Source organism: Protobothrops mucrosquamatus, unplaced genomic scaffold, assembly GCF_001527695.2.
Source record: "Protobothrops mucrosquamatus isolate PMUCROS unplaced genomic scaffold, P.Mucros_1.0 scaffold3494, whole genome shotgun sequence".
Lineage (NCBI taxonomy): Eukaryota > Metazoa > Chordata > Lepidosauria > Squamata > Viperidae > Protobothrops > Protobothrops mucrosquamatus.
Window position 1 is genome coordinate 63,699 of NW_015389467.1, and position 18,962 is coordinate 82,660.

The following is an 18,962-nucleotide window of genomic DNA, read 5'->3' on the forward strand; positions in this document are numbered from 1 at the left end:
GCACAAAAGCTGGCTGGGTTATTTTGGGCCAGTAACTCTCTCTCAGCCCAACTTATTTCAGAGTTGTTATGGGGAAAATAGAAGGAGGAAGGAGTATTCAGTATGTTCCCCACATTGAGCTATTTATAAAAAATAGTACAGATGACATAAAATAAAACCAATAAATGAATAAACTCCTGGAAAGATGTTTGTACACCAGATTATAATGATGGTTATATGAAATTTGTCAACTCTTGGAATACCATATATTATCAGAAGTAAGCTACTATACATACACATTTATCTTCAGATCCACAAGCGATGAACTGGCCACAAGGAGAAACACTAATTCCACATGGATGACAACGGCTATTATGACCTTCAAAACGGCGCTCGCATCTGCAGAAATTCAATAAATTTAAGTACTATGAATTTTAAAATAATTGCTTCTAAATTTACTCATTCTTTTCAATGAAGTGCATATTCTATTTATCTTTGCCTTACAATCGACATCCAACACTCTGAGGTAAGATGGGCAGCCAATAAATTTAATGAATGAATGAATGAATGAATGAATTGAATATGGTATATCATAACATGCTCTGATTGCTTAAAACTAAGAGTTTAAGAAGAGTTTACAAAATACTTAAACTCTCTTATTTAAATAGATTTTTAAAATGAAAATATTAAATTTTATAAAGGTATGTATACACATAACAAATCTATAAACTATAAAACTATTAGAAGACATATATAGGCAGAAAAGTTGCATTTATGTTAAGTATCTCAAGGAAATAGTATCTGCCTCAAATTTAGTTATGACTTGCAGTGCTAGATGCAGAGTTGACTTTTTTATATTATTAGGATTATTCCACTATTTTATATGTTCAGTTTGCTGTTCTCTGGGCATTATACCTGTTGTGATTAGGAAGGGAAGTTCAATAATCAGCTTATGTTTCCAAATATTTTGTGGTGTTGATTTACTTAGTTCTAGTATATTTTTCCAATATTTAATTTTTTAGTATGTGTATGTAAGAAGGGTTTTACACAACACTGCAGTGATGCATGAGAGAATATGTGTATGCTTAGTCATATATGTACATGAGTGCATTCAAGAAATGTAAATTAGAATAAGGACACTGTTCCTAATTTAGCTAAAAATGGACAATTGACATGACGATCTATGATTTTCTTTTCTCAGATTTGATGAATGAGTTGTAAAGATTTGGTATCTTTCGTTGAATACATGCATCAGTTTATTTTCCAATATCGTTTTTAGTTTCTTATACAAGTTCAGAAATTTTTCAACATTGTTCTACATGATGTCTTTAAGACTTACATTTAAGAAACATTAATTAACAGACATGATGCAATGGAATGTGTCTATGAAGGGGAAAGTGGTGTGATGGATTTCAGTAATGCAGCAGTTTCTCAGGAAAGAGGGAAGACATTCCAAGGAAGGGGGGGTGAGACAACACAGTTTGGAGCTGGATCATGGAGGGAGGAAGAGATTTAACATAGCCATTCCCTAGAATCTCCCAGGGTATATTCATAGATTAGGGTAGTACAGGTTTAGTCTCCAAGATTCTGTCTATATGGCATAAGCAAATAAAGAACTGAACTTTGGCTGGATTGTTCTATTGTTCTTGGTTGAAGCCTGACACAACAGGCTAAATAGTTACTTAGAAAACTGTCTTTAATAACAATAATTTAATACAGGAAACATTCTTGAGACCAGTTTGACTACAGTCTTTCTGGCAATAATATGGAAACCATTTGCCACTATCTTTTTCCAAATCCTTCTGGTCTACCCTATAGTCCTGTGATTTTCTAGTGGCTGCCTATCCAAGAGCTAATCACTTTCTACCCCGCTTAGCTTTTCTGAGATTAGCCAAGAAAAGCCCTGCTCGCATCTATTTCCGCAAGCAATTGTTTATCTCGAAAGAAATGTGCAAGGGGCTTTCCACTGGGTATTTTTACAGGCATTATCCTCAGGCATTATTATGTGCTGCAGAACATATTCAACAAATCATCTGGATAAAACAAAGGAAATAAATATTCCTACTACTAAACAGTTGGGCATTCCATAACTGAGTACAATATCTTCCTTGTTTTATTTCTGAAAGAGATGGAACTCAAAGCAAAACCTCACTCGCATATTGTCTCTTTGATGAATAGATGAGAATTTGTTGCATTGTAGTAATAGCTAATTTGTTAACTCTTGGAGGTCTCAGATTTATGTATGAGAATGGTGGCTCCTGGTTTATGGAAATATAAACCCATTTCATCTGTTCCCAAAGCCTAAAATAAATCCCAAGCCTTGTAGATCTTATTTGTTAAGAAATGGTTTATCTAAGCTGCTTTTAAAATTTGGCTGGAAAACAAATAAAAATCTTTACGCATCAGTCAACTTTTTACAGTGGAAGCATAATATAATATACAATTATGAAATTCAAGCTAATAGTTCTCATAATATACAATTATGAAATCCAGACTCATATATCTCTGTGGATAAACATTCATGGATCAAGATGTTCATAGATCATGAAGGACATGTATCTTCCTCCCTTCTGACTTAACATAGGAGCAATCAATAATTCAAATGCCACGTACTGCTGAAAGCAAAAATACTTACAAATGATTCGAAGGAATCAGCTTACTGGTGGTATTCTATGTAATTAAATCTTTGTCATGTAACTTTTAGGTGCTACAAGAAAGACTGGGATAACTGGCATGTAATATTAATGTTAATATTCTTCACATGAAGTCTATAAGCAGGAAATACTGTAGGCAGAAAATGCCTGAACTGATATCTGGAGAGTCTAAAGCAAAGCAGCTTGCCAATGTCTCTATGCTCTTTACATTACAAATTGCTCCAATATATGTTGAGAAATAGATGACCAACTTTATTTCCCTAATAATTTCTTTAAACTCTTTAATGACTTGCCTGATTTTTTCTTTCCAAAAATTATGCTTCTGAAAAATGTATTGCCACTTAGTTACTGCACTTGTATCCCATCATTCCATCAACAAATAGTCCTCACTGTGGCTCGTTAGAGAAAGTTTACATTTGTAAAATGTGAACTCAGAAGTAATTTCAGTAGCAGCAGAAGGTACCCCTAACTGTGGCAACACAGAGAGAATGGCTTCTTTTGCCATTTTAAAAGTATGAATTGGCTCATAAGGGAGAATAGGATCTTTCAAATAAATTAGGGCCAAGTTATATATAACTATAGATCATAACCAACACTTTTTCCAGGAACAGACTGCCAGCAATGGAAGGGTATTAAGAAAGGAATTGCATATTCCTATTAATCAGTTCTAGACATCAGTCTGGCTGCAGCATTTTCTCTTTTCTGTTTCTGAGTACTTTTCTCAGACTATGTTATGGTAGTCCTAAGAGCATTTTACAATAGCATGTGTCATCATGGCCAAATCTGACATCTCCAGGAATACACAGAATTGGTCACCATCCTTAACTGTGCCAACACATTTCTGGACACCACAAAAACCTAGGTATCCAGCTTCATCAGTGAATCCGAAAAGACCCACAGGCTCTGAGTTTTCACAGATAAAATTATCCTTTCCAGCACAGCTTGAAGCACCTTTGTATTATCCTGACTAAGTTTCTCCCAGCATGATCTTCTGAATCTTCACTCTAAGAACTGGTGTCTCAGTGCTATGCTCGGACCATAAGCTTGATTCTACTGTACAGTAGTCCTTACTTAGCAACCTCCACTTAGACTGGCAACTCAGCCAATAAGCAAAGTGGTGATTAAGTGAAATTGAGATTATAGACCCTTGAAGGTCATAAATGCGAGGACTGGCTGTAAAGTTACTTTTTCATTACCATCCTAACTGAAAAGTGATTGACATTGAAGACTATTATCTTCTTCATATAATTCTGGTAACCTGGGAGAAAATTTTGCTTTGACAGCTTCACTACTAGAACTTTTGATCCAAGGACTGTGGTATAATTCCATAAATGGAGTAGGTGCTGGTAAATACTATTTTTTTTATATATAAAGAATAGTACATAATTTGGAACTCAAATTTTAAAATTTCCTCTAATTTGTCTTACTAGCCTTAGTATTAGGAGCCAAAATGGACAAGACCATCTATGGTATCAGCCCCACAAAGTCAACTGCAGCTGAGATCATAGCACCCTATCATGATGTTAAATCAAACTAGTCAATAGCACTTATAGGAACAATACAGACTAGAGGAAATGTAAATAGAAGGGAGAAAAAGGAGGGGAGGGAAATCAAAGGCTCTAGACGTAACCAACAAGTACAGCCTATCATACTATATAATTTAGGATTGCAATATAGAGAAACTACTCATACAGATTGTATTTTAATTATTTTACCATTCCCCCTTGAATTTTAATGTTTTAAAAGGAGACTGCAAGTAAGTAACCTGTTAAAAAAATTAACTTTTTACTATTCATGAATAGTAGTTAAACCAATTGATAGAAAAAGCATAAGGATATAATATAGTTAACCTTTTTTCCTAAATATTTCATTTCACTATATTTAGACATTTGCTAGGAATAATGAGCCATTATTGTTTCAAAAAATGTGCTAATTCCAATTTCAAAGGTAAGCTTCTGTTGTTGTTTTTTTATAGTTTCCTCCAACTTCTTCCAGACTAATTTTTTTCCAAAACATTTGACTTGGACATTTAATGATTTACAAAGATCTCCCATGTGTGCTTTTCTGTACTGCTTCTGTAGTTTGTAACCCTATACTGAAATGTTTTTCAGTTCAGACAATTGTACACTTTTTAAGGATAAAAAAGTACATTCCGATTTGTTAAGTTCATTGCAATTTTTTTAAAAAATATGTCACTTAAATTTGGGGGGAAGTAACATAAGGCCATTTCATTCATAGCTACGAAGACTAGAATGAAGAATCATTTTATAGTTACTTACATTATATCATAAATAACACAAACTTGTATATGCAGGTATAATCAACAAAAATTGTGTAATGTCTCAAAGAGGAAGAAATATATCACACATATGTTTTTGTAGATTGCAGTTTACCTCATCAGATACAGTGCAAAACTGTATGCAACAAACTGTTAATCCTTAAGTAAAGTGGTCATGGAATTCTGCCAATTAGGATATATCAGTTTTTCCCTGTACTTACATTTGTCTGAGTTATGTGGCAAATGCCCATGTTCCTCAACCTCTCCTCCAGATGATATTTATTCTTTTATATTTGCCTTTCCCCAGCTTTTATGACAGTTTTTCCCACTCACTGGCATTTCATCACATGACTAAGTTATGTTTTAATGCAGCAATATTTAGATTTTATTGCTGAGAATGTGTTTAAACTAAGGAACCAATGCAATATTCTCCATATGTTTTTTCCCAGCTTAATCTCATGAAAGGACAAATGTAGACTGGCTATTTTTCAGCATGTGCCTAAATAACCACACAGTCCTTATTGGTTGTTTGTATGCTGTACTCAGGACGCTGTGTCTCCAAAGGAGAACTGCATTTGAGGAAGACAAAATGCCACAGAGTAAAAATTTTGACTTTTATATGATCCCATAATCATTTTTGCAATTTTGTACTCCCTATATTATGATATCTAACAGAAACCATAAATTATGCCTGGGGATAAATTAAACAAGCAAACATTTATTCAGAAATATTTATATGTTGCCTTATTTCTGAGGAATTATAAGTAGCTGTTTCAAAGCTGGACTAACCAAACTTCATCAAATCGTGCAGAAGTTCCATAACTTTGCAAATATCAAGTACTTCAAATAATTCCTTGTGAACTCTTGTAAGAAAAAAAAATATATTAAAAAGCACTTGTATAGTGTAATAAAGAATTACCAGGAAACATGGCAAACAGCAAAATGACTGGCTGTTACCTTAATGTTCTCAAATCCCAAAGTTTGATACCATCACCAATGGCTGCTGTTAAAAAGAGATTGTAAGCTTCATGTGGTTGACAGCTAAAAGATGATCCCTGAAAGAAAAACAAACATTAGTTTAAAATTATAGTAGCTTGTATAGTTTAGAAAACATTTCCACTGTTGAAACTCCATAGAAGAACATGTAATAATAAATAAAATAATAAAAGCCAAAATTGACAAAAGATCAGATTTTTCTTCAATGTAAGTGTCATACAGCCATTCAGAGAATTGTTAAATCTAGCTTTCACAGTACTCTGTTTCTGCTCAATGATGGCTTATATTGTTACTATGGTTTAGAACAGCGGCCCCAACCTTTTGGACACCAGGGATCAGTTCCGGAGAGAAAGATTTTTCCACGGACCAGAGGGGGTGTGGTTTCATATGCTGCCTGCATCCCGTGGAAGGGGCTTCGCTTGTTTGCGGGGCCTGGTTTCTGGCATGTCGTGGACCGGTGCCAGTCCATGGACTGGGAGTTGGGGACCCCTGGTTTAGAATACGCTTATAAATCATTTTAGCACAATGAATTCCTATTTATTTTATTCAAAGTGCAATTCTAGAAAAGTAAAAAACTATTTTTGAGCCAAATGAAATCACTTTATAAAACAGTTTCTTTTCCTAGATCAACCACTATCTTTAAGATCTTTTGAATTTGTCTTTTGGCAGCCATTCTTTTGAGAATTGAAACTGGTTTTCATCAGCAAAATGAGTCAGCTATGATTCTGGAATTATGGAAAGTTCATTTATAGGCATCTATGTCTCTTCTTTGGAGACAACTGTGCTTTGCAGATGGATCAAAATCAACTTTTTCTAAGTATATTTCAAACTGTTTTACAATCTTTTGTCATTTAAGATAAATCTTTATTAGGAATTAACTGCTTTTCTGATCCTTTTCTTATTAAAAGGAATCATATAAATATTTGAAGCAAATAAAATTAAGCAACCATTGGAACACCCGAAAGACCTGGTTAGGGCAGACTGTCATGGAAAAAAAATGATATATGTGGTTGCTAAGAGCAGACATTATCTTGACAGCACATAATCAGTCAATAAAATAATCAATCAATCAATCAAAATTAAACAATATTTCAGCAGTCAAACAATAGCGAAAGAATTCATATTAGACAGCTGACTGAAAGCTTCTGTAAGAACTCTAATACATATGGACTCAATTTTTACTGAATTGAATTAAATATAAATCATATTTACTAATCCTGAATATGAATTTAAATAATCAAAATAAATAATTTCAAGTAACATCAATGTTATTAAATATGTTTTGTATTTTTTCCTTCAGAGAGGAGAGAGGATTGAATAATTCATATGAGTTTTGCCAAATATTCAGTGCCTGAAATTATTTTTAGCTATAGACAGTGAGTTTTCAGAAATGTTGACATATAATTAGGAAATGTCCCAATTTTAAGTCAGTGGATATTCAATAGAGCATTAAAGTTGACTACAAAAGGATTACAATAATCTCATAGAATAGATTGACTGTTATATTAGTATTTGAAATGTATTCATTTTTAAATGTATGTAATTAACCAGTGACAGTTGATAGAAAACATATAACTTACAATACACCTGAATATAAAATCTGTTCCTTGAGGAAATTCTATTAAAATGACCAGAGAGTTCTATAAAAATCTAGTGGTAATAAAAAAAACAGCACTAAACACCATTAAGCAATTTGGAACTTGTATTCAGGTAAAGAGAAGATAAGTTTTTGAAGTTACAGAACATGGACGACAACATGGACAACACAGAATACATTTCTACTTTCAACAGCATTTGGCATTTTGAATCTAAAATAACATTTAATATTTATTTTAAATAATTATTTACTTTTGAGGTAAACAGTTATTATTTGCTTATTTATAACATTGCATTACTTTTTTTCATATCATTTAAAATAAGGCCAAAATGAGGAATGTTGAGGTTACTGTTTTGAAAGAAAGACAGAAGCACAAATTAAATTACAGATAGTTCTGGACTTACAACCATAAATGAACCTGCAATTATGGTCATAGGTTGTGATTGTCATTAAACAGGTCAACAGATAACCACACCCTAACCACACCCAATCTTATGACATTTCCATGAGTTCATGAAATCTCACAAATTCTTGTATGAGAATGACAAATTTGTCAAAAAGATTTTGACATTTGTTTGACATCTCAAGACTCTACTTTTTTGCATGAAATCATGGAAAGTAAGATTTAACTGGGTTCCCCTTTTTTTAAAAAAAGTGTACAAGTTTCTGGGTCATCATGTGAGATTATATAAGGGCACATGGCATCCAATCCCTTGTTAAAATGAGATTAACGTTAAACGTGTTTTAAACAATACAATTACAGCAGAAGTCTGAGATAAATTGCCAATAATCACTTGCATTCAAAAGAAACTGGAACATTTTTGAGGTCTGGGGATGTTCAAAAAACATCCAAGAAACATAGTTTGGAACTATATTTATTACGGAACTTTACACAGAGTACCTTGTGACTAATGCTAGGCTAAGAAATGAGAACACTGGATTTATAATCCTGTTTAGGCTTGCTGGATTGTATTAAAAATGTCATTGTCTTTCATCCAAAGCTCTGATTCAAAGGTCAATGTGTAGTCCAGTAGCCAATAGGATGCCTTATTAACTTTATTAGTCAAAGAGCCAGGCACAGGAATCTATGTGGTGGTTCTTTCTGAAAATCCTGGCATCCTGAACACTATTTCACTAGACCAGAGGTTTGCAAGAGTAGTATTTCAGTCAAGACCAAATGTAAATTGAATCAAAGAAAAGCATATTTCTTATTTTTATTAAATAGAAATCCACTGGCATTATTCTGATACTATTCTGCCAGAGGATAGATTATTCAATCCCATATCATGGTCTTCTTCGGAAGATTACAAAACCCTTCAGTGATGATTTGGGGCAAGCACGGCCAAGAAGAGAAATATGAAGTGCCGCTATGTAAGTAGAATGTGTGCTTTTAAGGCTGGATAAAGCCCTTAGTTTTTCACTAACCCTGAATTGAATGCCAAACACTGAATATTTATACTAGGTTAATACACCTTACTGGGTGTGAGAAATAACAAGGTAGCTAGGAAAGAAAACAAAGTAAAAGCAAGTAAAAGCAACAGACAGGTCAGTTGACAATTTGTCTCATAGATGGCAACACAGCTCAGGTAGAGGAAAAATTAATCAAAAAACAATAAAATATAAACTAACATAAAGGGAAATTATATAAAATTATAAAACTGTCAGCCTTAAAATTTGTTAATCTTGTATACAAACAAACACACACACACACACACACACACACAGAGAGACAGATATGAATGTATATATCAGTGGTGGCGAACCTATGGCACGGGTGCCAGAGGTGGCACTCAGAGCCCTCTCTGTGGGCACGTGTGCCGTTGCCCCAGTCCTAGGCCTTCCGATGGGTTTTATAAAACCTTTTCGCTTTAGGCCTCCGCCGCCATGTGCAAAAAAAAAAAAAGGTTCGATCAGTCAATTTCAACTTCTCGCGGGGGAAAAAAAAGATCTTGCAAAGTTGGAATTGATTGATTGAACTTTTTAGTCCCCCCCCCAGTCTGCCGTTACCACCGCAGCCATGCCCACCCAATTGGCCACGCCCACCCAATGGGCCACACCCAGCCAATGGGCCACACCCACCCGGCACTTGACGATGCATAAGTGGGTTTTGGGTTGCAGTTTGGGCACTCAGTCTCTAAAAGGTTCGCCATCACTGGTATATATATTCCAAATATCCTCTTATATAATAGTATGTGCATCTGCTGGATTGCACCTTCGTTTTCTACTTCTAACAGCATTTCTTCCCAAAGCTTTCCCAAAGGTATTTGCTTAATATAGCCATGGTGTTTTGCTGCCAGCATTTCACTATAAAAGTTGAATATATGTTGAAAAGGTTGATTTAGGATTGTAATCTTCCATTTTTCATGAAAATAAGACTAATTTCATTCCCCATGTGGCTGTATGTCCACAAATTTCAAAGTGAGCTCTGCTTAACTAACTTGAAATCATTCTGCTGACATTGAGAAATAAAACAGAGGAAAGGGCCAACATATAACAAATGATACTTGTAGAGTTTAGTATAGTTAAATGTTGTAACAGACCAGTCTCATAAAACAACATAAAAAACTATGCTAAAGTCATTTTAAGGAACTGTTTCAATGCTACAACAGAAAAGACATTCAAGATGGATGGCTGTCTGTAGCCTGACTAATGAGGATAACAGCATAGTAGGGATAATTCAGATTATATCCCAGTGCACCTATATTCCTTAAAGTATTGGCACATACCGCCAAAGCAACTCAGTGTTAATGTCTTTAACCTAAAATTAAAAGATTTGGTTGATAAGCAACCAAGTACAAATTTCACCCATACAACTTCTACTCCAAAGTTTAGTTCATGCTATAGGCACCTAAGGCTTTTTTAAAAAAGTTAATACAGAAGTCTGTTCCACCTTCTAAAACAAATCAGACTCTTCCACATCCTGTGGCTTACTTAGACAAGTACAATTAATCCATATCATGCTATTTCCTACTTAACCTCTTTCTGATATGAGAGTTTTTTGCAAATTGAATCAAGTTGACTCAGTACCATGTATTTATTTCCATTACAGAAATAGAATTAAATAAATTAACTGTAGTCTAGTTTGCAGAGTACTATAGCTAATAAAAATAAGCCCTAGTTTAGAATATGTTTTTAAACAACTGCATGTAAAGTCCGTCCAAATAATCACATTACAATTAAAATCCTAAGGGGGAAATATACAATTTTATCACTTAAAGAACAGCCACTGACAAAACCTGGAGCAAAGATAGTACAGGAAATGTAATACAGGTATAGTACAGGTATGGTCAGCTAATTTTAAAGATTGAGATGAAGAATAAGGAAAAGGGTAGTGTCTAAAATGACAAGATCCATATAGTTTAAGACTTTGCAAAACAAGGACATTTATTTACTGAACATAAAACTGTGCAAGATACTAAAGTTTCCTTAAGTAAAACATTATTCATGGGATGGAAAACTTAAGAAAAACAATTCAGTCCAAATCTATAAAAATGAATGTCTCCTAATAAAGTTTTGCCACAAGGGATATCAATGGTTCTGTTAGAACATCTTGCCAATCATACTTTATGCACAATGTCATACTATCTAAACATGCATTGTAGTAACATGGAATAAATTAACACATAGGAAGGAGATATTGAAAGTATTGTTTAGACTTACTTCCCTTTACATGACAGATAAATGACCTATTATGGTACTGACACTGCTATCAATAGTGTTGAAGACTGGGGTGCAAATCAGTGAGCAAATTAATTGTAAAAAACATACTAAAGCAGTACATTTACCAATAGAGCATAAAATAATGTATCTAATATTTCAGAAAACTAAAGACAGAGGGTGGAACTCACTGGTGTATCTGCAGTTTGCCAGTTACATCTGTGCAACAGAGCTTCTTTCTAAAATCCGTTGTATGCTAATAGAATAGCACGCAATAGTTTTGCAATTCACTGGAATTTCAAACATGCTTTATGGGTGTATTTTCATGAAAAATAATGGTCCACAAACTTATGGTACCTCAGCATGAAGCAACAGAATCTCTGGATCAAAAATTCTGCATCTATTAAAACTTTCCTAATTTAATTCATAATGTTCCAAAACAATTTTTTTAAAAAAAAATACATGGGTCAAACATACCACAATATTGTGTACATCATTTGTTTTGCAGTATTCATGAAGACAAAACATTTGACAAAACACATGTCAAATAACTGAGTTGAGCAACATTGAACAGCATTTGGGAGGATTGCAATATGTAGACTGTACCTTAGACAATAATACTGAATGCTTATCTACGTTCCATGTAACCAAATAGCCCCAATATGCATATTGAAAAACTCCAGAGACACTATAATTTCCAAAAGCACAAGACAAACATGCATTTACAAAAGAAAGGGAAAAAATAGGGAGGGAGAATAGGACAATAATTTCAGTGAACGATCAATATATCCAGTGCAGTGGAAGTGGCTGATCAAGCAACAACTGATCCCATCTTCCTCCACTCTGTCCCCACCTTCTGCGCATGTTATTAGATTTTAATGTTTGGTTTTAATTTATTTATGTTTTAATGTACATATATAAATACATTTTTATGACTGTAAGCTGCCCAGAGTTACCGTGTGGTAAGATGAGCGGCCAATAAATTTTATAAATACGTACGTACATACGTACGTACAGTGCCCATGGAATGCTAACTGATTTTCAAAGAAAGTTAAAATGAGAATTTGAGGGAAGTAAAAAGTAGTATCATGGGGTGGGAGGGACACCATTGGGCTACCTGAACCTCTACATAGGAACTCTCTGTACTGCAAGGTTTTGTTGAAGATACCATATAATTAAACTGAAAATAGAAGCCAGCTTCAGTTCTTCAATTCACACGTTACCCTCAAAGAAGTCCCAGAACTTTGAGTGGTGATAACTGCTTCACAAGCAGAACCAGAGGAGCAAAACTAACATGAATCATTTGCCCAGATCTTCCACCCAATGTAGCAGACATTTTCCCAACCAAGACAAAGACACTCAAAATATAAATCAAGTTAATCTTTGCAAAGTTTGAAATGATTTCATCATTAGTTTGTTCTTATGTGTACTTATTCTATTCATTTGCACTTTGCAAAATACTGGAAATATAAACAGAGATCGTGCCTACCTTATTTTGGCAAATCTGGTGAATTGATCTAGAGTGAGCATCTCTTATCAGTGCTGCACTACAGCCCACGTTGAGGTCAAATATTTCTAGTGCTCTGTTACTCCCAGCTGCCAATACAATATCTGTAATTTCTGTAAGTTAAAGTTCTGTTTGACAAATTATATGTTACAAGTATGGCAGTCAGTATATCCAGGCTTTCAATTGTCAGGAAAAATATATACTGCATTTAAATAACTTAGAATAGGAATATCAAACTTTAACAGAAAGGGAAATAGAGATGGTGACATGGAGTTCCACAGTCAGCACCATTCAAGTACATGATTGCACATGACCCCAGGTTCCAGTCACTAAGGCATGACATTAGCTACCAGAATATGAAACCTCATAATACTTTTTATTATCTTTTTAACTTATTTTTACTCATTATAGGTAGTCGATTTACAACAGTTCATTTAGTGACTATTCCAAGTTACAATGGTGCTGAAAAAAGTGACTTACGACCATTTTTCACAGTTATGACCGTTGAGGCATCTCCAAGATCATGTGATCAAAATTCAGACACTTGGCAACTGACTCCTATTTATGATGGTCCTGGGGTCAAGTGATCCACTTTTGCGACCTTCTGGCAAGCAAAGTCAATGGGGAGGCCACATTCACTTAACAACCGTGTTACTAACTTCACAACTGCAGTCATTCACTTAGCAACTGTGGCAAGGGAGGTCATAAAATGGGGGAAAATCCACTTAACAACTGTCTCGCTTAGCAACAGAAATTTTGGTCTTATTTGTGGTTGTAAGTTGAGGAACACCTGTATTACAATAAACAATTGTAATGAAAGAACTAATGCCTTTTGCAAAACAACACCAATAATGATGATAGAGGATACAGGAATAGAAGTCATTCACTGCTGCAAGACTGGTAATTTCCACCGTAGACGACATTGGAAATTTCTGTATTGATTTGCAAATACTCTTTGTTCTATATCTACAGAAATAAATCAGATAAACATGTATCCTCTAGATTCATGAAGCAAAAGAAAAAAATAAAATCCATATTTATTCCAACCCATATTTCAAAGCCTTGGTTTTAGCATTTTTTTTATTCTTGCCTTTTCTACTTTGGAAAAATATAGAATCCGAATATTTTGTCAAAAAAAAAATAAAGATTTTCTTAACATATACTTTCTGTTATCAATAAAAAGAACTGAAGATCTTTGTTTTCCGTATTTTCATTAACACACATCAGGTACTATATTAAGTTACATATACATTTTTCCTTTAATCTATGAAAATAATACAAAAATCTGCAAAACTTAAGAATGATGCATATATTCCAATAGCAAAAGTTAAAGTTCCTTCCCTGCACAGTGGAAAATATTGTTTTCCTAGGCTTATACTGGAACAAAGAATGACAAAGAATTTCAGCTGATCCTGTACAATATATGCAATCTCAGCTTGATAGTTAAAATGTCAAATTCTTCTGTTCCACTCGTATTATATGCTGGGTCCTGTCCAACACGATGTGAGTGACTCTCAGCTTATGCAATGGGATTGTCATCCCATCTACAGCATGATTTTTCCCTAGAGTTTGCTTTTAAGGCAGCATTTTTTTTAATTTTGTATTTAATAGCAATAGGGTTGCCAAAAAGAATGGGTGGGTTTTTCCTCCAATGAATTACCTGCATAAGCCTTCTGAATCTGGCAGACAGGGGAAAACGGGAGGAGGGAATTTTAACTCCTTTTAAATCAGTGATCCCTGAATCAGGAATCTGTGTTACGGAATTCGCAATACAATAAAACTCCTATTTATTTTGATTTTATTCTGTAATGCAAATTGTAGGTCTAGATTGCTAGGCCTGGATCAGAAACAATGGTTGGAAACTGACCAAAGAGAGAAGCAACCTGGAATTAAGGAGAAACTTCCTAACAGTAAGGACAATTAACAGATCGCCTTCAGAAATCGTGGGTGCTCCATCACTGGAGGATTTTAAGAAGAGACTGGACAGTCACTTGTCTGAGATAGTATAGTTCTCCTCCTTGAGTGGGGGGCTGGACTAGATGACCTCCAAGGACCCTTCCAGCTCTATTCTAATCTAAGGAACCCAGCAAGACATAACAAGTTCAAGTTCCTCTGTTTTCATGCTATAGAACTTGCTCACTCAAATCCTAATTTATAGGGGAAAAAATCAATTGTAAAACTATGAAGTTCAGTCCACATATAAGTATGTATGTCTAGTATCTGAAGAATACAGAAACTATGATGGTGTGAATGAGCCATCACAATTCAAACCACCCCGTAAAGCACCCTGTTACCTAGTTTGGGTAATGAAATGTCTGCAAGAAAACAAGCAAGCTCAGAGAGCGCCAAGAACCCTTCACCCCATAAAGTTGAACTTTAATATAAGAGATTTAAGACATTACTCATGTTTCTGACGATGTTCCACAAATTTTTTTCCCAATTCAGCTGTTTACCAAATCTGACTCACCAGATAAAAGAAATGACAGAAATAACACAGTGATACATACATGGAAGAAATGAGGTAAATTGACGTTACATAAATGATTAATAATGTCATATAATATCTCCTTTCTTAGTTTTCCTTACACTATAATTTCATCTGTCAAATGGGAAATGGCTTACTTTATAAAATCAATCATTCCCATTTTCTTTCATTACTGATTCTTCTCTTTTTCAGTTAAAACAATAAAGAAATACCTTTACTTGACTTCTTTTAATTTATTAATTGATTAATACCCTTTAGTAATGCTTACGTAAGTGTGTGTGTGTGTGTGATTTCTAAAGCTATTTTGAAATAGCCTATTCTTATCCAGAAGACAAGCCAGCTTTAATTTTTTTTCTTTTCTGATATTTAGAATAGAATAGAGCCGGAAGGGACCTTGGAGGTCTTCTAGTCCAGCCCCCTGCTCTAGCTGGAGAACCTATACCATCTCAGACAGGTGGTTGTCCAGTCTCTTCTTAAAGATCTCCAGTGATGGGGCGCTCAGCCTTAAAAGTGTTTTTTTATTGTTAAGAATGAGTATTTACTTAAAAAAATAGTACCTTTAACTGATTACTCTATCAAACTGCAGCAATGTTATGCATCCTTCTGCAGTGTGGTAATATTACATAACTCATAACTCTAGAAATAATATATTGGAAAAGAAAAAGAAAAAAGCAATAATAATTCCACAAAAGTTTTAAAATTAAATCTGATATAATGCCAAACAAACCCCTAATTCAGATCAGACTCAATCTTCCCTCTTGGAACACATTTCATTTTAATAATTATTTTTATTTATGGCAAAAAATTTATTTGTTATACAAGGTAATATCTACATATTTTGCAGTATATATAATGACTATTTAATAAGTACAACCTTAACAACTATAACAAATCTAGAAATATACACCAATGTTTCTGTTTCTGAAAGCTAGTGCATAAGAAATCTCACATTTTACTATTTTTTTTTGCACTAACAGTGGTGTTTCTATACTGTTTAAAGAACTACTGAATGGACTTGCACATGTCAACAAAATATTATTAGCACAGTATTACATTTTCTACTAATGCTACTTTAAATACATACCGTTTTATCTCATCTTTGCTGGTGTCAAGATAGTATCTTAATAAATAAAATTCTGCTCCACAGGACAATAATATGAATGTATCTATATAATAAAACTGGGCTGATCGGACAGATTTGTGAAATATATCGTTTCCCTGAAATTAAAAGTACAAAATAAATATTGTTTATCCTGTAATTCTCATTTAGAAAACACAGGTAGTTTATTTGTAGACTATTGTCATCTAGTTTATTTTTCAAACTGAAATATTTTTTTTAATTACCAATCTTAATTTATCTTACATTGTTCTTCAATGCAGTTTAAAGCAACATTTATCAATATTATGACATTCCAACTCCAATAGACTTAACCAATACACCAACAATTATATTTATTGGCTTGTGTTCTGGTTTATTTATAATTTACTGCATTTACATCCCACCACAATCAGTTGAACTCATGATGAGGGATAGAAGAATTTGGTCACGTATTTTTACTCCCACTAAGAAATATCTTTTTCCCTTTTTGTTTCTTTGTTCCTTGCTTTTGCCTTGAAATTAGTAATTTAAGGAGACAGAGAAACAGAAATTAGTAAATAAAAAGTTCCACTGAAAATGTTGAGTGAACAAACCAAACAGAGGAAAGAATGTCATGTTAATTTTTTAGTATAAGACTTAGGAAATGTGCATTGTTTCCATGTCCACATTAGATGATTGTTATTCTGATTTTCTTTTAATAGTACAAATACAGAATGACCACATGAATAAAAATGACAAAAAAATATTTTCAGCATTGACTGGCGAGTTCCTCCTTCCAAAATGTAACTATGACTTCCTCCAACTCAAAATCTGAACTTCTAAGATCATGAACATATATTTATGATGATAAAACTCATCATAACCCAAAAGAGTGTCAAGATTTGTTTGAGGGGAAGGCATTTATTTATAGGATTTAGGCATTTTCTGATTAGACCTCAGACCTATATTCCGAAAGAACTCCAAAATCCCTGAAAGACAGCCCTGTCCCACCCTGTTCCAATTAGCTGGACAAGTCTGCAGACTTGCATGGAGGGGAAACTGTTTGGCAGGCTGTGGGAATGGAGCTGAAATCCTGAAGATTTCACCTCTGTTCTTGCAGCTGCCATAGGATTTCTATTCCGTGCATAGAGAGCAGCTGAAATCCTTTCCGAGGTTGCAGGAGTATTTAAGAGCAAAAGGGCTGCCTGCCAGGAGGATTTCAGCACTGTGCATAGCTGAAATTTTTAGTTCTCAGCTGCCTGCCCAGAGGATTTCAGCTTCATATGGAGGTAAAATCGTCCAGCAGGCATCTCTTTTGTTCTGTTCACTTAATGACCAGAGAGATTGCTTAATGAATGCAACCAATAGTGCCAGGACTGCAGTCATAAGAATGTCTTACTTAATGATCACTTTGCTCAACAACTGAGATTCTAATCACAATTGTGGTCATAAGTCAAGGACTACTTGTAGTGTGGCTGCTAGGCCAAGAAGTTGGAAATGATAGTGAGGAAGAAATATTTCCCTATTGTCAGGCTTTACTTAGTTGAGATGTGGTGATGATAAGCCATCTATGAAAAGGGGCTCTGCAGAAGATACCAATCTTGGAGCAATTTCATATTTGGTAGCACCACAGGTTGGCAAAAAGGCTGCTATATTCATGAAAATGCAGTCAGCAAATACAGTCTATGCTTCTGGAACTATGGAAACAGGATGAGAAACACTGATAAATATCTATACTTCTCAATAGCAATAGATAAGCATCCAGTCTTCTGCTGAGCATCCCTTTGGAGAAACACTTCCATTGTTACAATGCCTTGACCTTGACCAAGATAAATTTGGAAAAGAAAATCTCTTTTGAACCTTAGAAAGATTATCAGGAATCATGTTTCTGGTGGTCCCAGTGAGAGATGCAAGATTTATATCTACTCTAAAAATCAGGAAATATTAGATTGGCCCTAAGTTGACCAAGAATTGCAAGAAAGACAAATTGGTATTATGAGCATGATAACTAAAATGTGAAATACCACTGATTTTTTTTTAAAAAAAACCTTTGTTATTAAGTTATTAATGTGCAGCATATTTCAAATATATGCAATTAGTATGTTTTTGGTGGTCAAATGGAATACAGAGTATCCCAAATCTATTTCACTTAAAAAGCTTACCAGACATAAAGAGGGCTCTGCACTGCTGACTGACCAGATCTTTAATGTTCTGTCTTCGGAAGATGAAACAAGCCAATTGTTGTCATGGCTCCAACCAACTGAGGTAATAGCACCATCGTGTCCTAATAAAAATAAATACATTTCAAAATGAAATTCTTAGGAAATCACAAAGCAAAATATATTAATCAGCTATACTATTGTACAGTTGGAAAAACAGGATGTTGCACTATTTTTTTCCTCTCCTCTCTCTGAAACTGCAGAATGTTCTGAGGCACCAAAAGAGTATTTACCATTACACTCCTGGATACAATCCAAGGTATTTTTATAGAAATATTGATGTTCCCTTGTGCATACTCATAAATTCATATAGAGACTTCTTAATAAGGGTATCTGTGGGGAAATGAGGACAAATATCAAATGGCAACTAGGATGATCAAATAAAATCAGTACCTAATATGATGCTTTTCTTTTTTTCACAGACCATATTTCATACATGAGGATTTGAGAAGCAAACTTTTATAAAGAAAAATAAACATATACAGCCCTGGGGGTTTAACTTAGGGAAGTTA

The 18,962-nt window shown here is 34.3% G+C and overlaps 1 protein-coding gene across 1 annotated transcript; it reads right to left on the reverse strand.

Moving 5' to 3' along the window:
* Nucleotides 1–275: 275 nt before the first annotated feature.
* Nucleotides 276–18,515, reverse strand: LOC107297744 (WD repeat-containing protein 27-like; the record flags this gene model as incomplete). Its single annotated transcript, XM_015827106.1, has 6 exons — nt 276–378; nt 5,869–5,966; nt 12,651–12,772; nt 13,537–13,634; nt 16,238–16,371; nt 18,394–18,515. Coding segments are annotated over 6 exons (677 nt in total), but the record flags the coding sequence as incomplete, so codon positions are not given.
* Between the last annotated feature and the right edge of the window lie 447 nt (nt 18,516–18,962).